This window comes from Carassius carassius, chromosome 10 (genome assembly GCF_963082965.1).
Source record: "Carassius carassius chromosome 10, fCarCar2.1, whole genome shotgun sequence".
In the NCBI taxonomy this organism is placed as follows: Eukaryota; Metazoa; Chordata; class Actinopteri; order Cypriniformes; family Cyprinidae; genus Carassius; species Carassius carassius.
This window is the reverse complement of record NC_081764.1, coordinates 19236772-19258802: the sequence shown is the minus strand read 5'-3', so window position 1 is coordinate 19258802 and position 22031 is coordinate 19236772. Positions and strand designations below refer to the sequence as shown.

The following is a 22031-nucleotide window of genomic DNA, read 5'->3' as shown; positions in this document are numbered from 1 at the left end:
GGGTAAAAGTGTCATGAGTGCACATAACCATGCCCCAAATAACTTGATATTATCTTCTGTGTTTTCTAAGCTCAACATACTGTATGCAATTTAAGTGAGATTAAGTTTCAGCATCATGAAGAAGAAAATAGAAGAGCGAGTCAGATTAATGTGACCAGCAGATTAAAGGGATATTTCAGAAAAACGTTTAAATGTCTTTCCCAACCCATTTGAATTTCTTTCTTCTGTGGAACACAAAATAATTTATTTTGAAATAATGTTTCTGTGCATTTTTTTTTTTTCTTCAGTGAAATTTATTACCAATGTTGTTTGGACCCGAATGTTCCACAAGTTTTGTTATATGGTGTTCTGTAAGATAAAGAAATGGAACAGCATGAGAGTAAGTAAATGATCACAGAATTAATCTTTTCTGAATGTTCTTTAGTAAATTGTAAATGCAAAGTCGTGTCTTTTTATTTTCTCTTGATTTTTATGTAACAATGTCCTGTATCTTTCTCTTTTTTTTTCGTCTTTTTGTCAGAGGTCACAGTGATGATTATTTCCGCTAAACTCATTATGTAAGGACCAAGCCACAGTATGGCATCCTGGATAAATTCTAGCAGTATTAATGTTATGGAGTCAGGTGAGAGTTACACCTTTTGTAGAAACTTCTGGTAAATTATAAATAACAAAAGGTGCTTTTTGACAAATCACTATTTTAACATTTGATTATCCATTTGATACTTTTAAAATTTACAGTGCCAATCATTTTTTTTATAAGAAATCTCTTATGCTCGCCAAGGCTGTCAAACATATTGTGAAATATTATTACAATTTTAAATAACTGATTTATATTTTAATACATTTTAAAGTGTAATTTATTCCAGTGATGGCAAAGCCGAATTTTCAGCAGCCATTACTTGCATCTTCAGTGACTTTAATGACAACAGTATTTTCTATCTGACCCTAAACTTTTGAATGATAGAGTATCACACACATATTAATTGATTTATAGCAGCATTCAAATGCTATGTTGTTGGCTTCTCTTTTAAAAAGCTGAATATGCTGTCGTTGAATCGGAAATCTACCGTTGCCTGCTAACCATTATAAGAGAAGTGGACACTGAGCAACCAGTTGTCAACAAAGGTATGACTCACACCTACAGATTACACACAACAAAGTAACACACATACTGTACACCTGAAGGCCAAACCCAGATACAGTTAATCTCCTTGCATGCTATGTAAAGAAAAAGGCAGGCTATAAAAGACATGGTTTCTTTAAGAACCACGATCTGCAATATAATCATTATGCCATTTGTTGATCTTACATATAAAGGGCATGTAAACAAGTAGATGTCAATTTCAAGTAGCTATATCAATGCACAAAATTGGTTGCCTACATATTCTAGTTTGGTGGATATAAAAGCTGTTCATTTCTGTTCATTCTGCAGGGATGCTGAGATGGACGTTACATAAGAAAGTGCAGGGCAATTCTCTCAAGAGTCTGGCTTTGGTGAGGGTGGCCATCAAGGAACTAGAAAGAGTGAGTCACTAGTTTCTATGGCATAATGCTAATAAAAATAAAACATTACTCATTTCGGTGATTGACAAAAATAGCATGTTCAGTTAGTGTGACCCAAATGCTTTTACTGTTTTTAAAAGCCTAGTGTTTATTATGACAACGTTACTTAAAGGTACTCGCCTGAAAAACTGCAGATGATTATCTGTCGCTACTGTCAATATAAAAAGAGTTAATTTACTACAGTTAACCACATCAACTCTGGGGACCCACCGGTGGGTCCAATATTGCATATGCCTAATTCTCAAAAAATCAAAATAACAGCTCAAGTGGTTAAAACTGTTAATTATAATGGAATATTTAATAACAGTTAATTAACTCACAATTAATGATGATTAACATAATTTCAATACGAAAAGGACAAAGATAGGCTATGAGGTTTTATAGAAAGATTTATATGAATTAGCGAATAATGGATAGAAAGATAATAAACATGATTTTCCTCCTTTTCATACATAGGCCGAAAGAACTGACTGCAAGGAACATCTCATTCCTCTGCTAAATACACTCATCTATGCTGTCATGCAGGTAAGAGAAAGGAGGGCTGCTCTTACACTTGTGAACTTTCCTTAATTTTACTTTTAGTCTAGTGATGAGACTCAGGATCCAGACATTTCATCAGGTGGTAATGTATTTAGCAAAATATATCCGAACAGAGCAACCAGTTGAAAAGCACTGTTTTAGACATTGCCACATTCGCTTGGTTAACATATCTTGGAGAGGAGGAGGAGTCTGGGGGTTTGTTCACTTGTATACACAGAGAAGTATAATTTCCAGAAAAATGTTGGTCAGTTCAATCAGTTTGCATTTTCTGCAACATTTGTTTTAAAATGAAAATGTTGTCATCTTCTAAGCTGCTCTTTGCCATACAACACAATTTTTAGAAATTTAAATCTGAACCCAGGACCCTTTGTATGATAAACAAAAACAGTAGAAGTCACTAACATCCTGCATGACATCCTTGTGTTTCTTTGCAGACTGTATACATACCCGATTACCTCTATAAAAGAGTTTATGACTTCTGCAAGAGGTTGTTGACTCTGCCTCAGCCGTACTGCACTGTGGGTCTTAGTTACGCTGGCCAAATGAAAGCAGAACGATTTGCTCCAGGTTTGATTCCTTGTTACTTTCCTCAAAATAAACATGACAAGCATCTCTCCTGGTTTTAGATTTCTATTGGCTTGAAGCCAAGAAAACATGATAGTCGTGAGTCTGCTTTGTACTGCTTTGACTCTGCATTGTTTTTGTTTGTTTTTTTTCTCATAGGCCTTTTGTATCAGAAAAGGATAATATCAGAACAAAATCTGAAAAATGAACACTACCCTCAGCAGGAGAGGTGAGTCAGTGTGTCACTGTGATCTCAGAAAGTTGTGTACAATTAAGTCTTATTTAAAAATGTTTAAAAAATACCAATAACACATTTTCTGGTTGTCAAACATTAGTGGAGCATGTCTGTATAAATAAATATGCACTACACACCTGTGATTTCTCTACTAGGACACCTATTGTATGTGAAGATGATTATTTATACAAAAGGTCTAGTGCCGTTTGTGTTTTTGGAGCAATCAGGACCCTAATGTTTCTTTTTAAAGTGCTGTTTATATTACTGTAGCATTTGCTTAGGAATTGCTGAACCTGTACTACCAGATTTTGCAGTTTTGGAATACTTTACAATGGGGATTTTCTATTTATCTAAAGCTATAATTATAGAAGGGAACCAGGAAGACATTGTTGACAGGGTTATTTATGAAAAAAACCAAAACTAATTTGTTTAGTTAGTCTAGGTGTGCCCTTTTCTACTGCAGCACAACTTAACATAGGAGTAGATGGGGAAAACCACAGTAATTATTTCTGAAATCAACCTTTTTAATATGTTGTGCGTCCAAATATAGAAGCCCGTTATCAATATGTTTTGATTGTTTTGAACTGGTAATGAATTGCTTCCAGTCTACATTTTAAGGTTGATATGGCTGCTAAAGTCAGCAGGAAGCTTTATCAACTAAACCTCATGTCAGCCCAGTTAAAAGTGAATCAGATCAGTGTTTTCTCTCTCTCTCTCTGTGAATAATTGTGAGTTTTTGATGGCTGTGTTCTGTGTGTGCTGTGTTCAGGGTGTTTGTGTTTGCGGATCCTGCAGTATTTTCAGAGTCTCTCAGCACTGTTCTGAAGGCTGACATTGAAGCTCAAGGAATGTTCCAGAACCCGTTGAGCTTGATGCGCTGTTTAGTGCAGCACAGTCTTCAGGCGGTACTGGGAGAGGATTGTCACGGGCCCTCTCTCAGTGATGCATTGCAGGTCAGTAATGTTATCTAGAAAAGCTAGTTTTGGACTAGCATAACCAATGAGTTCACTAGCAAATCCTGAAACTGACTGTTATCTCCTTTTGTGTTCAACAGAAGTAAATAATGCATACAGAGTTTAAACTTTATGATGCACCTTTTTTCATTGTTTGTTGTGCAAATCTGGTAAAACAAACAAAATAAAATAATTTAGGTGCAACTGAAGAAGTTTGGGATCAAAAAAAAAAAAAAAAAAAAAAGTTTTATTTAGAAGAATGCAATGATGCACTATTTTTTTCAGCTGTTATAATGCTGAATTTAGCTTTACCATCACAGGAATAAATTATAGTTTAAAATATATTAAATTAGAAAACAGCTTTTTAAAACTGTAATAAAAAATTCAGAACATTGGTGTTTTTACTATTATTCATCAAAATGCATAAGGTGGGCATAAGAGACAATCGAACAATAAAATGCATACCGGCCCCAAATTTTTGAATGGTAGTTTAGGTCTTATTATTTTTGTATTATGTCTCAGAATTGGTGTTTCTAGGCAGCATCATTTATCACAGGTTTCTATAAGTATAGGTCAAGAGTGAAATATTCAAATCAGCAACCAACTGTAAATCAGAAATGAGCCCTGGGACATAGTGCAACATGTCATTTTGCTCTTACCTAGTAAAACTGTCCCTCTGCTGAAAAGTTTATGCAAGAGAAAGGGATTAATTATTTTAAATGAATGAGAAATGACCTGTACTTATATTTAACCTGTGTATAACTGTCTAATGAGGCTATTCTATAACTTTAGTTTTGAGACTAAACAATGATGGAGACAAAGGGCGAGTATTTATTGCAGGTCAGCATCTCTCTGTCTCTGTCCACACGTCAACTGTCTGAAGTTTATTTTCAGAAAACTCAAAGCAACAGGACAAGGACAGGACATCCACAGGACATCCCATATGTGTCTGCCTGAATTAGGGCTGTATGTTTGTGTGTGCATCTGCATGTGTGATTTCATGTGGCTTTCTGTGTAGATGTTTGTGTGTCTGATTATTTGTCTGTGCATATGTCAGGACTCGGACCAGGACGTGGAGTCGTACTTTAATGAAGTGCTTGCAACAGTGGACCAAAGCACAGACGGCAACAGAGGTGATCGGGGGCAGATCAGACAGAAACTACAAGAGTTATACTTACAGATCCTCCGTGACACCAAGAAAGGTATGCACTACAAAACTATTCTATTCTATTCTATTCTATTCTATTCTATTTTGCATGGTGTTTATATTCTTATCTATACTATCTCATAAACAAACACTCTTGAGCAAATCCATCTGTACCAAAATAACTTTATTTCTTTAATAAAAGACCTAGATTTTTTTTTCCTCCACTTTTGATATTCAACTTGTGTAGCCGGATCAGGCAGCAGGATTTGTTTGTGGTGTGATTGTGACAGTTTTGGGTTTCAGGTCTATTGTCCAGCGGCTCCCTGTGCGATGTTCCGCTTCCCAATCCGGAGATGAGTTTCCATCTGTGGTGGGATGAGGAGGAGCTCTGTAAGTGGGATTCATTTGCTAAAATATTTTGGCAGGGGCTACTTGTAATAATAGCGTTGCAAGATAACAGTGTTAATTAGATGCTATTTAAGCTTAATGCAAAAAGTGTCATAAATTATTTGCACGTCATTGTATTGTAGTACATCATAAAACAGTATTCAATAATATCAACCTACTTAGTGTTTATTTATTCAAATAATAAATGAATGTTTCACTTCTTGTCCCTATCCCTAAAAGCCCACCCTATACTAACCTAGGTGTCTTCACAGGCCCTGGAAGGACTTATAGGCCTATTAAACGCCTGTTAAACACTTTATTCCCATTATTAAATACCTGTTAGTGCTTCTTTTAGCATTTTTTGAATATGTTCTTCTCTTTAAATTAATATAAACAAGCTGATATGAGATGGAGAAAAAGGATAAGTTTGATACTGGAAAAAGGTAGATTCGTACTTGAGTCACTGCGCCAACAGTGAAATCGAGTGTCCTTAATTCTCCATGCTTTTGTCCCAGCTACTGATTTGCTTTATTTGTTAGTGTGCATATAAACTACTGTTAAAGCCTTTGACAATGATTTACTGATTGCATTGAATGCACTGATTGAATGATTGAAGACTATGGTATATGGTGAATCTGAGCATAATTTATGACATTGTTGAGATCCATTCTAATATACTAAAGAAGATACTAGTAAAATTACTACACAGTAAAAAAAAATAAAATAATAATAATATTAATAATAATAAATAAATAAATATATATTCTTCTTTCAGGAAACATAAAAAGTGCTTATTATAGTAACTTCGACATTTACAAAGTGCCTTTTATTCAAATCAAAAGTGAGACATTAGATTACAGCATTTAATGGATTTTTCAGTGTTAGATCACATAGAAATAGATCTTACATGAGTTCATCTAAAATCAAGAGAGTTACTATGATGAGGTTATTCACTGAAATACAACATATCTTTTCATCCTCTCTGTCACAGGGAGAGAACTGGCCAAATTCATCCGTTCCGGATCATTTAGTGAAAGCAGTTCGGAGGAGTTCTATATGTCTGACCTCCCCACAGACCTCAACTCAGACATGCCACGGCACTCGGTCATATCGACAGACAGTGGTATAGAGCGTGACATTCAGGGAACTGAGGCTTGTGACGTGGAATTTACTGGAGGAAGAACCTTAAAGCCTGAAATTACCAGTGGGCGGCTCTCACGGCGTGGAGGAATAAAGGTGAAGCCATCGGTCACAGACAGCATGGCTTTGATGCAAGATGTACTGGAGGAGTCGGGCACAGCTAGCAGCAGTGGCACACTGCAGAGGAGAGCAGGAAATAGTAGTAACAGCTTGCCCAGGGAAGAACGGGACTACACTGCTAAAATAGTGGTGATGGGAGATGACCGGGCAGTGGGGAGGCTAGCCAGGGCATGCTACTGGTTAAGGTATGAGACATTATGTCATCTGTGATATTTGTTATTAACTGACTCAAAGACAAATGAGAGTGTCTATGATCTGGTGTAACCATCAAGTAAAAAGTAATAACATACTATTTATTACTGAAAGATTGAATACATTAAAAGATGTACAGTACAGACCAAAAGTTTGGACACACATTCTCATTCAAAAAGTTTTCTTTATTTTCATGACTATGAAAATTGTAGATTCACACAAGGCATCAAAACCATGAATTAATGTGGAATTATATATGGAATTATATACATAACAAAAAAGTGTGAAACAACTGAAAATATGTCATATTCTAGGTTCTTCAAAGTAGCCACCTTTTGCTTTGATTACTGCTTTGCACACTCTTGGCATTCTCTTGATGAGCTTCAAGAGGTAGTCATCTGAAATGGTCTTCCAACAGTCTTGAAGGAGTTCCCCGAGAGATGTTTAGCACTTGTTGGCCCTTTTGCCTTCTGTCTGCGGTCCAGCTCACCCCTAAACCATCTCGATTGGGTTCAGGTCCGGTGACTGTGGAGGCCAAGTCATCTGGCACAGCACCCCATCACTCTCCTTCTTGATCAAATAGCCCTTGATGCCTTCAGTGTGACTCTACAATTTTCATAGTCATGAAAATAAAGAAAACTCTTTGAATGAGAAGATGTGTCCAAACTTTTGGTCTGTACTGTATATTACCAATATTCTTAATTATTAATTCAGAAAGGTCATTACATTTTAGGAAGTTGCATCTCATGACATTTTATAACCTTAACATATCACATTAACATTAAATTATCTGATATTGTAATAGAATTATTGAATATGACACAGTCATTAGGGTTCTTTTTATATTGTTTTCTTGTTTATACTTTTTTGCATGCTTTCTGCACCACATGATTTTATTGGCTTTACCAAATGACTTTTTTTTATTTTAATAAGAGTAATTTAGGGGTTTCTCTTCTAAGAAATTATAATAAAAGATTTAGTCCACTTAATAAGGATTCTCTTTTCAGTCATTTCAGTTCATGTATGTCTGTAGAAGAATACTCTTAATTCTCTGTAATAAGCACGTTTTTTTGTATGTTTCCTTATTCTAAGAAAAGCAGATCAATAAATGCTTTCAGACCACTGTGCTTAAGGTTCTGCTCTGATTGAATTAAGTTTCGATTGCAATGTTTTGGCCTTGCTTTACAGGAAACGAGAAGCCAGAAGACGGTTTCTTACTATGAAAGTCAACCTACAGATGTATTACATCCCTGTTGCTCGCCAGCCATCTACAGCCTCTCCTGTAAAGGTAAAAAGGGTAGACCATTTCCTTCCCTTTATATGGTAACTTCAGCAAGTGTACTGTGGTAAATACTTATGCGTTGTGTTCATTTAAAAAAGAAAATGCATGATCTTACACAATATCTGTTTTAGGAGAATGTGCCCTCTACAAGCAGTAACACCTGTTCTCTGGGCTCTTATCTTGGAATGGTGGATCCATGGTATGGATGCAATGTCTGTAGTCTTGGCCAGATGATTCCTGATCTTGCAAGAACGGTATGTCAAAAGATATTTATCTTATTAGCCATACTTGGGTAAGTAGTGTGGGAATGTGTTCTTAGCAGATTATGTCAGTCAGTATGGAATGAGGAAGTTTGAAGGTTTCTCTTTCAGGTTTCTTTTTTTTTTCCTCTCTCTCTCTCAATAATTTCCTTGTGTATATGCAAAGTTAGTAACTGTTCATTGTGAAAAACATGTTCCTCTTGCCATTTTGGCTTACACATTCATTTTTTTCACCAAATTTCTTAGCCTGTTTATTGCTTTATATATTAAGATGTTTGTGAATAAATGTTTAATCCATATGCTCATGGCATATACAGTATACAGATATCCCCTAGTGAAAAACAAGTATACTTTAACATACTTTTAAAATACTTAAGAGTACACATTACAGAAATATTATACTTCAAAAGAATAAAAGTGCAAACTTAATGTAATATTTTCAATTACTTAATTGCATCTTAATTGCAATTAAATGAAAATGTTTCATAATTTAAATGTATATTAAATCACTAAACATTAAAATAGATGCTGTGTTCAGATGAGTCCACATTTCAACTTGTTTCTGGAAAAAATGGACATCAATTTCTCAGTCTTATTTCTCAGTCCTATTTCTCAGTCCTGATTTCTCAGGACCATCCAGATTTTCATCAGCGATAGATATAAAAGCACATATCTGGTATATGGGTGCAGCAGAGTAAACGACATGGTTGCTGGCGTATGTGTGAAGTGTATATTGGAATTGTACAGAGACATGCTGCTATCAAGGTGATGTCTTTCATGAGAAGTCCATGGTTATTAGATCAAGACATTGCCAGATCTCATTCTACATGTGCTACACAGAGTTAATGTGCTAGAATTGCCTGCCTGCAGATCAGTTCCGTCTCAGATGGAAAATGTCTGACCAATCATGAAAAGGAGAATCAGACAATGACAACCATGGACTACTGAGCATCTGATGTCTAGTATCAAATGAGATTAGACAAAAATTTTGCTTGCAGAACGTTAACAACTGGTATCCTCAATTCCCAAACAATTAAACATTGTAATGAAAAGGAAAGTTGATGTCACACAGTGTTAAACATGCCTCTGTCCCAACATTTTTGGACTGTGTGTTGCAGCCATCAAAATCAAAATTTGTTTATAGCTACAAAATAAAATTAAGCTGGGCAGTGAAATATTGGAATTTTTTTTCTATGCACTTTGGTAAATTAAACAGAGTTTAAAGAGAATGAACAAAATCAAGCGTAGCGTTCTGGCAGGTCACGTTAGTCAAGCTCACATCAGCTGACTTTCAGCTGATCTACATCTACCAATAGGGATATGACATCTATATTAATGACATCTGCATAACATTTATGTTGGTTCTGTTCTGTTTACTCTAAGGGGATTATTGCTGATCTTCTTTGAGTTCTTGCCCAGAACAGAACCATACCATCAAATTGTCAATTATCTTTGACGATAGTTCTCCTGACAGAATAACATTTTTTCTTGATTTTATGGCATTTCGGCAAAACGTCCCATCTTTTCAGAAATTGGGTTTGTACTCAAATTTGTAATTACACATTTGTAATGATGATCTTTTTGACTTAATTTCAAAGTGCACTTTTTAAAATTGTATTGAAGTGTGCTACTAAACATAGTCATGAAGGTGCACTCTCTTTAAGTACACTTAAGTGGCCTTTTATTTCTTAATGTATATTATCTGCAAGTTGATGTTTTAAAATGTATGCTTTTAAGATTTGAAGAACAAGTGCACATTCGAGAGTCATCACTCCCAATGAATGATGTCAGTAGGACCTATAATTAACATAAAATTGTTCTGCCTTGTCTTATTTTTAATCTTCCAGTCCAGTACTGGCAAATCACAAGAATCTGACCTTTTCATAGCTGACATTATCTCATACTATGTGCGCATGGGACAGCAGCCGGTGTACTTCAACATTTACTATGTTAAGGTGAGAATGAATGACACTTATACAGTAATATACAGTAATATACAGTATATATACATATTATTATACAATTATTATTATTATTATTATTATTTATTTATTTTTCAGCTGATGGCATGAGATTCAGGTGTACTTTAATCAGTATGTTTTAAAAAAGTATGTTTACATGTAGAAGAAACCTTTTGTTGTTGTTGTTAGTTAGTTAGCTAGTTACTCTGAAGTTTGCAATAACTATATAATATACAAAACAAACATAAAAGATGTAAAAGCATACTGATACTCCATATTGAGCTACAGGTCAAGCTAATAAGGTCAAGTTATTTAGTTGCTTATTAAGCTGTTAAAAGATCTACAAAACACCTTTCTGAAATAAAAACAGACTGCTCTTGTTTTTATGCTCTGTTCTATTTTTCCAGATTTACTTTTCTGACAAGTCCAAAGAAGCCTTGGAAGAAGTTTTTGTCACAGACCTGGAAGTGGATTTTCCAGAGTACAGAATGGCCCAAGCTACACACAAAGGTATTCATTATCAAAATTTGTGATAAGAACAGCCAGTGACACATTTTATTTATGCCAGCAGTTCATTCAGCCAATATTTACAGCCCAAATTCTTCACTTAGACACTTTTAAACAGAGGAAGATGCCTGCCGAGCTGTGTGGGTCACTGATCTCGTTTAGCTACTTAAAAGTGAGTATCACTTCTGCTGTCTTTTGTTATTAGAGTATTTATACAGTACTTTTATGTACAATAGTCACATACAAAATGACTGGTGTTGCTGATTGGTCGGTTTTCCGGTCAGTGACATTCTTTAGTCACAAAGAAACATTCTGTGTTTTTTTTTTTTTTCTGGAATTAAAAATTTGGTGACCAGAAAATCATCGTTGACCTCTTATGGCCCTTCACATTCCTTTTAGGTGTCGCTAAGCAACAGGGAGTTTGAGAGAGGGTTCTCACTCAGAACCACAGGTGCTCAGATTTCAGCAATACCACAAAACAAAACTGAAGGTAAAGTTAAATTATATGAATAAAAAGGTATTTCTTTTCGTTTAAATTAATTTAGATTAACAATACCTTTAACCTGAACAATTTTAAATATATTAGTGTTTTACTTCCCACTTTGTAGATCTCAACTGTCTCATGGTCACTTTCAATGACACAAAGGCAAAGAGTTTCATGGTAGGTCTGACTAGGCCAAACTGAGAAAACAACATACCTTTCTTTTCTTTCTTTCTTTCTTGCATTCTTTTAGATAGATAGATAATGTATGTATGATTTTTTAACTTTCTGGTTTAATGTTGTTTATGTTTAACTGTGAAGTATTTTGAGCTTGGCTGTCATAAGAAGTAAATACAACTTATATCTGATTAAGTTAAGATATTTATGCTGTTTATTTTTTCTTTTCTTTTATTTTTTTTCTTTAGGAGACAAAGATCAGAACATGCAATTTTAAATTGAAGACACCAGACAGATCACCTTTCACAGTGCGTTTGGACAAAGACTTTCGGAGAACATTTATGAATGTTGAGAGGTGAGAAATCAAGGAGTTTTTTCTCTCATGTTAACTTTTAATTAAGAAGATCATTATCTACTCTACCATTCAAAAGTGTGGGCTCGGTAAGATTGTTTAGTATTTTTGAATGAGGTCTCATATGCTCACCAAGGCTGCATTTATTAGATCAGAAATACAGTGAAAACAGTAGTAGAGTACAGTAGTAGTAAAAATAACTATAACTATATATTCCTTTATTCTTTTGATGGCAAAGCTGAATTGTAAGCAGCCGTTACTCCAGTCTTCAGTGTCATATGATCCTGCAGAAATCGTTATAATATATTTGGTGCTCAATTAACATTTCTTATTATTTTCACTGTTCAAAAGAACAGCATTGATTTGTAATATAGATATATATATATACACAAGAAGAAAAAAAAATCTATACTGCCTGAATAGTTGTGCATTCTTAAACAATTTGAAGCCAAGATTTACTTGATTTAAAGAATAATTAAGATATAATTAACACCTTTAATAACCCTTAGAATAAATAACACCTTTTTCTTAGAGTGATACTGATTAGAAATAATACTGGTTGAAAAAAATAATTTCTTTGCATTGTATTATATTTTCTAACACAGCATTGAGGTTGCTCCATGTCGAGACCCTGGATATTATGTTCAAAAATCCTTAAAGTCAAAGTTCATGGCAGGAGGTGACAGTGATGCTGGACTGAGTAAATACATGAGCACAGGACTGACTCTGGCCATTAACACTTTTGCTGGAATAATCGACTAAACCATCAAGGATCTGGATGGATGATGCTTGCTGTCAATATAAAGGCCAGTTCTGGACTTTTGCAGTATGTTATGTGTATTGTTTTTTAAATAATGCATTATGCAGTAGTGTCACAGTGTGATCAGTTGATCAGCAAAGACACTTCACAAGCATGTTTTACTGCAATAAATACATTTATCTGTGAATCACAAGATGATCATCTAGGAAGAAATGTAATGTTAACGCAACTAACTTACTAACACTAATACAGTTATGGTATTGAGCTTCTCAAAGACTTAGAATTTACTTGAACTTGTTTTCTGCTTTAACAATCAACCTGTTCTTTAATATGTGCACTTTTAGTGCATGTTAAGGAGAGAATTCTCCACACACTGCCAACAGATTTTGCAGTACTTCATCTGGATTTTCCACCAGAAAAACTGAGTAGCTGTTTATTACAGTATAATGCAGGAATAATGTACAGTGATTAGTATGTCTGTATGACATAAAATACATGCCATATGACCAAGTGTTTCAGAAAAAACTGACATTACCTTAATGATTTGCACTTCTTTGATACATTCTTTGTTTTATGCTTTTATTATTATCCCACTATACATGTTTACATTTGGGACCTTCCATAATAAGTTTTCATAGCATCAAAAAAAAAAAAAATAATAATAATAATTATATATATATATATATATATATATATATATATACACACACACACATATATATATATATATTAACACATATATTAATTATATATATATATATATATATATATATATATAATTAATTAAAAAGCATAAAGGATTTTAATTTTTATTACTGTCTATGTGATTTACATGTGTACAACAACAGCACTATTTTTACACAAATGATTCAAGCTTTGGTTTTGTAAATATTGTGATTTGATTTTGTAAATAATTGTGTTAAATAAATGCACTTTCAAACTGAAAAAAAAAAACTTGGGCCCAGATTTATTCACACAACTGCAAATTTGTATTTATTTATTTATTTTGATGATGATGGTTGTGATGGTGATGAAGCATAAAATAAACTTGAAGGTCCCTAACCCGCACAAAAATTGTTGTTGTTGTTGTTGTTGTTGATGATGACCACAAGATGTCGTCAAGGAGTCAGGAACATCAATGCAACTGCTGCCACTATTTTCCTCAGCAACGAGAACCGCTGGATCCGCTGCATTATTATAGTGAAAAAAGTTATGGAGATCATCAGAGTAAAGCATGTACAAATAGGTCCATTCAAATAAGGTATATTAAGTCCTCTTGACTGGGGATCCTCACTCCTAGAAGGAGTTTGAGACTGGAAGTCCCGAGGTGGATCAGAGCGCCCAGATGGAGCTGACTGAGGGTGAGCTGAGGGACTGAAAGGCACCAGCGGAGATATGGCTGAGAGGAGAGGAGGTGGGAGAGTGAGGCTGGGAGGGAACACAGGAGAACAGGAGCTGGGTAGAACCAGCGGAGATGCAGGAGATTCAGGGCTGGGCAGAACAAGCAGAGGCACAGGAGATTCACAGCTGGACGGAACCAGCAGAGACACAGGAGATTCAGAGCTGGTAAGAACCAGTGGAGACACAGGAGATTCACAGCTGGACGGAACCAGCAGAGACACATGAGACATAGGAGACTCAAGAGCACTGTGTATTACCTCCCCAATCCAGTGTATTAAGTCCTCTTGAAAAACATCGACGGCGGGAGAAGCCATGGTGGATAATGAGCCGACGACACCAGGGGGCCGACAGGCAGAGATTGCACCGGTGAGTGAGGAGCCCAAGATGGAGCAGCGTAGTCCTGCAAGGTCCTGCAAGACCGCTGTGGAGCCGGAGTGACTGAGGAAGGAGGTGGAACCAGAGGGAAGGAGGAGCCTGACAGAGCCGGAGGGATGGAGTGACGAGGTGAAGCCAGAGGAATGGAGTCCCGAGGCGGCGGATGGTCAATGACTGACCAAGGTGGAGCCGGAGGGACGAGGGAGCCCGGTGGAGCAGGTGGGATGCCAGGCCACGGTGGAGACGAGGGAGCTAAGAGCCAGGGCAGAACCAGCGGAGAAACAGAAAATTTAGGGCTGGGCGGAACCAGCGCAGAAACGGAAAATTCAGAGCTGGGCGGAACCAGCGGAGAAACAGAAAATTCAGGGCTGGATGGAACCAGCGGAGAAATGGAAAATTCAGAGCTGGGCGGAACCAGCGGAGAAACAGGGGATTCAGGAATTACCTCCATAGACCAGCCCATTAGATCCAATAGTTGCTCCATATCATTTTCCGAGATCGAATACAGCTTACCCTCAGTCGCGGAAGTGTGGGCAGGGCTTTCCTCCATGCCCTCGATCTCCACTAAGACTCCCACGACGCACGGTGTTGCCGGCTCACACACCTAAGTCGTGCTCTCGAGGTCCTGCTTCTTGTCCGTGAATGGCTCGGGTTCTGCGGCTGCGGTGGGCTCTGGCTCCGTGCGGCGTGATGGTGGCTGGCTGGTCTCTGGGTCGGGAGTGGGGCTGGAGATATCCTCTTCAGCGGTGCAGATGGTCCATGAAGATCCATTATTCTCCAGCACCCAGTCCACGAAAGCAGCAAAATCCTCTCGGAGACCGTTCGCTGGCTCAGGCCGGTGTAGAAGAAGTGGGTAAGGCACGCCAGATCTAGAAAGTCCCTGGTATGGTCCTCCAGCGAATGGTCCAGTTGCTCCAGGCATAGGAGATGGACTGCTGGAATGGCCATTCCGGGAGAGGGAGGAAAATATAAAATCAAAAGAAAGAAAAAACGCCGCTAAATAAATTATTTTGTTTTGGGTCCGTGATTCTGTTACAAGTAGGCGTGTGTGCTAGTATAGAATAAAGAGCTTGAGGAGGATCTGGAACAAATGAGGAGTTTACTGGATAACGAAGGAGAATAACAGATAACATACAACACATTAACACTACATCCGGTTGGGTTAAAATAACAGCATTAACAACAGCATTTACAATACGATAATCATGGACCAGGAGGAACTGAACAGACCGGGTATTTAAACACACGGGAGGTAATGAGGGAACTGGAGACAGGTGGGAAATAATCAATTAACCAAAACAAGAAAAGGAAGGTGACCAAATAAGGGAACAGAAATCCATGAACGTAACACATCCATTAGTTCCTCAATATAATGTCCAGTGACCAGTAGCAGCTCACCTTCAGCGCCCTCCTAGCCCTCGATCTCTTCGTGCACTCCCTCAGGCTCGTGCAGTGTTGCCGGCTCATGTCCATGGTCAGATGACTCTCGAGACTCAGGCTTCGGGGCAAAGAGCTGCTCAGTCGCGGGTTTCTGCGCTGGCTCACGTGTTGTGGCAGGCTTAGGCTCTCAGTCTGTGGTGGGGTTAGGCGATACCTGGTAGGGCTGGAGATGTCCTCATCGGCAGGGCAAATGGAGAAAAACTTCCAAGAAAACAAACTGCTCCACAATAGCAGCGACGTGACCCTGGGAATGCCCGCTGGAACACATGCCTTCAACCTTTCGCTCAGACTGGCGTGGTAAAAAACACAGAGCGAGCGATCAGGGTAATGAGTCAGGTACACGAAATGTAAAAAGTCCCTTATGTGGTCTTCCAGCAGACAGTCACCCTGCTCCAGGCATAGCAGGGTCACAGCAGTAATGTCCATGGTGACAGAGGAGTGGGGAAAAAAGGGAACAAAACTTTAGTCAGTCCACCTGTCTTGTTTGGTTCAATTGAATCGAACTCAAGTTTGTTTCCCTCCTTGGTGTGGACCTTTTGGGCAGGTGTGAATACAGCAATCGCACGACCAAACAACCATACCAAGACCCAGCTGAAGAGGTAGTTTCCGTCAGCTTCCAAACTAACTCTGGTACAGCTGAATGGATGAACCAATGAATGGATGACCTCAAGCACACTTGTGGTTTTGTTTACAGTTTCAGGATAACTGAATGACATAATAGACAGGAAAAACTAGATTACAATGGAGAGAACAGAAAACAAGGCATACATGTAACATTTGTTTTTTACAAATCATTCATGGCGGAAAGCAGTAAAAGGAATCATCACATATTTTATTTAAATAGTTTTGTTTCTTTACTTGTTTTATTACATGTCTAACCGTTATTAACAAGTTATTTTCTATACTGTACCACTTTAATTGTACTGCTTTCTCAATCAATAGAGAAAATGTATTTGAATGATTTTTCTTTATGAATGCCTAACTTGACATAAAAAGCCTCAGTGCTTCAGTGTTAACTTACAAATAAAGGAGCAACATGCCTCTACTGGCATTGATTTTTTTTGAACAGCTCTTTTGGCAACCATTTGTGATTTAAATGTGCTAGTGTCATCTTAGGTCAGTACCTGAAGATACTTATTGATGGTTTGGGGATGATTAAGGTCATGTGATGAATAAGAAAAGGAAAAAAAGGAATCCCATATTTTTCTTAATCAGTTAAAAAAAAAAAAAGTCTACAGAATAAGAATTTAGATTAAATTTTACTGCTGCCATAGGAAAAATTAAGAAATAAGTGTTGTTATTGATAACTAAAATTAAATAAAATGTAAATGCAGTTAAATAGGTATATAAAAGAACTAATAAAAAGGAGAAATCCATGCTGCAAAATTGCATATATATATATATATATGATCTATATATAGATATATATATTTACATTTTATTTAATTTTAAAATGGCTTTAAATCTGAATTCTGCTGAAGGCATTCAGAATATGTGTGCTACCCAAATAAAATAATAACTAAAAGTAACGTTAAGTCTTTGAGAACGGGTTTCTCAAGCCAGGTGGTTAGATTAGCATTAGACCAGGGGCTCATCTCCTGTTTCCAAAATGCATCACAAACTGCTTGAGAAAGCTGTAAACTAATTCCACATTGCACAGGGTGCAAACAACCTTACGCCGGTTACACACATAGTCCGTCTGCAGTGCGTATGCGTTGCGTATTTTTTTTACACACCCATGTTAACGGATTCCAGCATTCACGCGGTTGCGGTCCATCAGTGTGTTCCAGGAGCGGTGTGTCTGCACAGTGCACGTGTACTTCAATAACTGTCTGGTTTGGTTCAGCAACAAAATCAGACATCAGAAGACTACGGAGGACTGTTCGGACTGCTGAAAGGGTTATTGGTGCTCCCCTGCCCACCCTTCAAGAACTGTATACATTCAGAGTGAGGAAAAGGGCTCAGAAATTCACTCTGGAACCCCTAACATCCAAGTTACCCCATCTTTGAACTTTTGCCATCTGGCCGGCGCCTAAGAGCCGCAAATACCAGAACATTCAGGCACAAGAACAGTTTCTTCCCCCAGGAAATCTACCTCATGAAAAGTTAAATGTTCCCCACTTATGCTTATGCAATAAAAATGTGCAATAACCTTATATTTATTTGTTACCCCTCCATCCTAGTACATCCCTGCATCTTACTCAATCCTATTCCATTATCATTTATAGCACAATTGTTTATACACTTATTTATTTGCCTTGAGGTTTCCATTGGGAAGCTTCTTTAAAAAAAAAAATTCCCTGAAGCAAACCCGGCGGCATCTTAGCTGCATCCATGTTAGCACGTCACGTTTGATGTGGTAATTTCACAGTAGGCATACACACAGGTTTAAAGACTCGTTCAATCCCCCCCCCCCCCCCCACCACAGATTCGGCTAGGTATACATCTGCACTAAAATATCAAGGTAAGCCGAAAAAAAAGGTGAAAATATAGTGCAATCAGTTCTAGGGATGTTGCGGTGACGGATTTTTTCCACCGGTTAATCGACGTGTAAAAAAAACGGTAATCCCGGTGTCACCGGGGTTGCGTGTCGGGGATTTCGGGAGGCCGAAAATGCGGTCGTGCAGACGTGCACACGTCTCAATTTTTATTTCACTTTAATTAGCGGCAATTCAGTAGCATTTGTTTGAATTAATCATGGGTTAATTTATTTTATTCTTAATAAAAATACACAAAACAATAAGACACTCGCTTGTATTACACACATCTTTATTGCAAAATGAATAATAACTTAACACACCATGCAAAAACTAAACGAAAGCACTTATGAAACACCTTTAAAGTGCATTTATTAACAAAACGAACCACTGCACACATCGTGCAAGTATCAAACAAGACTCGTTAAATAATTATAAATATTCGTTAAATAAAGTGCCTGCCTTTTTCAGCAAAAAAAAAAAAAAAACACCGCACAACCATCGAATATGAAACGAACGAACATCAAAAACTTCGTTAAATAAGGTAGCCTACCCGAATAATCACTGGACACTTAAGTGCAAAAAAAAAACTAATATAAAAATTAAACTCACGTTAAGCTGTTAAAAAAAAAGAGGTAGGCCTATTAACTGCATACACCGTACAAAAAAAAAATTATAAATAGGCTAAATGAGAAACAATAAATGAAAAACCTTCATTTTAAATTGCAACAGTTCGCTTTGAAACCAGATCTTCCGCCATCCTTTGCCAGTTAGCTCGCCTCACTCTCCTCAAATGATAAATGAAATCGGACACCTGCTGCTTTACTGCGGCGCTCGTTCCGCTTACGCTAAATTACGAAGGCACGTAGTCACTAACTGAATTAAGTGCTTTATTGCTATAGGCTAAAACTTCAACACGATGGGGACGGTGCCGGTGGTCAAGTGCTATGACCGGTAGGTGGGTTAAACACCGTGTATCACCGGTAACACCGACTATCGCAACAAGCCTAATCAGTTCGGACATTGCAGAGTGCTCATATTAACATAATATAAAAGCGTTTGACCCCAAAAAAGCTTCAAATATTTTATGTATTAGTTTTTTATCTATTGTTTCAGTTTTAGTACATTTATATAATCAGTGCAAAGAAATAATAACAATATTGCAGCTCCATATTAACAATTATCAGCAAACCATTTACTTCTGCTGAGCTGAAGTCTTTTTTAAATCCAGGAGAATACCATGAACATATAAAGAGATATGATACATGAACTCATATTTTTAGATTTCATTTCCCAGCAATAATATGAAAACCTTGTGTTAACTAAAGGATGTGAAGACCAAGCATAAATAGTAAATGATAAGTGACATGACATTCAGCCAAGTATGGTGACCTATACTCAGAATTCGTGCTCTGCATTTAACCCATCCAAAGTGCACACACACAGAGCAGTGAACACACACCCGGAGCAGTGGGAAGCCATTTATGCTGTGGCACCCGGGGAGCAGTTGGGGGTTCGATGCCTTGCTAAAGGTCACCTAAGTCGTGTTATTGCGGGCCAGGGATTCAAACCCCCAACCCTAGTGTTAGGAGTCAAACTCTTTAATCACTAGGCCACGACTTCCCATAATGCATTGCCTCATATTCACCATGATTACCTAAGCTATACAGGGAACAGGAGGAGGACAAAGAGATGGCTGAATTTCTTAAATCCAAACTACCAAAAATCTCTCAAACAAAGAGTAAGTCATTCTTTTACAGCTGGAAGAACAAAAGTAATGTTTATGATGATTTAATGTTCACTTTGGTTAACCCCGATCTCAAGAGACACACTAGCGACAGACACTAGTGGCTATAGCCATTTAGCCTTCCTGTTAGTGCGTCTGCCTCCCATGCCAGAGATCTGGGTTCGAGGCCCGCTCGGAGTGAGTGCGAGGTGCGGCGGCAAGGACCCGGGAGAGAGGGGTTACATTGGTGCTGTGACCCGGATGCGAGTGAGGTTTAGGGGGGTGAGTGTAACGGAGGCCAGTGAGTAGTGTTGTGCAGGTAAACCTCACTCCCCGATCTCAAGAGACACACTAGTGACATATATATACTTACTCAAACACACATAGATCACAATCTTCCAGTCCTTACTGGCAACTTTATTGCCAAACTTTAATGTCAACACCTAGTACAACATTAATTTGTTAATGTGATAAAATGCATAATAACAATAAAAAAAACAATAAAACACTATATTTACAGCCTAATTAACAACTTTTTTTGGCTGCTGGCCCTGCCCTCTCCTGCCTTTACTCTATTTTGTGGATTCTGAAATATTTGGTTATTATTTTGAATAGGTCAGCATTCAAATAGATAAATTCTAGCTGATAAATTGGTAAAAGCACATATTATACTATATTATATTAACACAAATAAGCTTTACCTTCTGGACTGAATTATATGGTTAGGAAGTGAACTCTTTTGACAGTCAAGTACAGATTCATTCCACCCATTAAAGGGGTCATATGAAGTTTCTCTTTGGAGTGTTACACGTTTTTAGTGCATAAAGAAGATCTGTTAAGTTGTAAAGAGTAAGGCTCAAACCCAAAGAGATATTCTTTATAAAAGTTAAGAGTCAACCACACCCCCCAAAATAGCTCGTTCTAAAACATCTTCCCACACGATGTGGGAAGATTTACATAACGCCGCCCAAATGTTCACGCAAAGAAAGAAGGAACTTTGGTTCTTGCTGTTGCTGCCGGCACCATTTTTGTTTCATTGTGAAAGTGTAAATTATTTGTTTGGCCATCCAAAAGAGGACACAACTAGAAATCAGTGGTTAAGTTTTATTTACAACACTGTGCCAGAACAGTTCAACCCAAATATTTAGTGTGCAGCACATTTTATGGAGGACTGTTTCCTGACCCTGGGAGAGAAGACTACATTATGTAGATACATATGTAAAGGATTTGCCACTCATGATTCCGCTCCAATCAAATTGCTGCAGCACAAATTTCAGAAAGTGACACTTCCTTTAATGCTGCCCAAGATGTTGCCAAAGCAGAAGTAGAGCAGAGTGCCAGTTAACAGATAAAGGCACAGACAGCCTCACAGACTCATACACATGAGAAATTACTTGTGTAACCCAGTGTATTTGGAAAGTGCAGCACCTCTGCGCACATCGCTAAAACAAACAAACAATTGGTCTGCTGTCTTATCAATGCAAGCCCTCAAAGATTTAACTGGACATAAATCCAATCGTATTTCAGTTTGATCTGCTGGCAGTAAAGCCAACACAACAGGCTGGTTCATAAAATGCAAGGACAAAACCTTGGGTAGAAATGCTGGATTGGGCAACAATGAGACACTTACATACTGAATCCATTACTTTAGCGCAGACAGGGAGTACTCAATTATAAACCTTGGAGTTCAGTCAACATTAACATCTCTTGACCATCACTGTTGTGATGGTCAAGAGAACTAATTTTTAATTGACAGCCAATTAATATTACGCTCTAATATTAAGAAATTGGCTCAATAGGGGCTGATACAAATAGATAACAATATTAAAATCCCAGATCAGACTCACATCACATGGAGGACACAAATAATTAGCTCCTTTCAGGAAGGTATAACCCATCAGACCCAAGCCAAGAATTACTAAACTCAGATCGATGAGCCGCTAATGCTGCCACATACACCTTTAATGTGAAATTTGGATGACCAATTTCCA

The 22031-nt window shown here is 37.5% G+C and overlaps 1 protein-coding gene across 1 annotated transcript; it reads left to right on the top strand.

Moving 5' to 3' along the window:
- Window positions 1–270: 270 nt before the first annotated feature.
- LOC132151934 (phosphoinositide 3-kinase regulatory subunit 6-like) lies at window positions 271–13288 on the top strand. Its single transcript, XM_059560487.1, has 20 exons — window positions 271–379; window positions 521–622; window positions 1036–1125; window positions 1433–1524; window positions 2020–2088; window positions 2538–2670; window positions 2827–2896; window positions 3672–3855; window positions 4913–5057; window positions 5306–5392; window positions 6381–6834; window positions 8030–8129; window positions 8255–8377; window positions 10231–10338; window positions 10752–10854; window positions 10956–11023; window positions 11251–11341; window positions 11460–11512; window positions 11758–11864; window positions 12467–13288. Exons 2-20 carry the CDS (start codon window positions 577–579, stop codon window positions 12621–12623), a joined length of 2280 nt encoding a protein of 759 aa, XP_059416470.1. The 5' UTR covers window positions 271–379; window positions 521–576; the 3' UTR covers window positions 12624–13288.
- Window positions 13289–22031: the final 8743 nt, after the last annotated feature.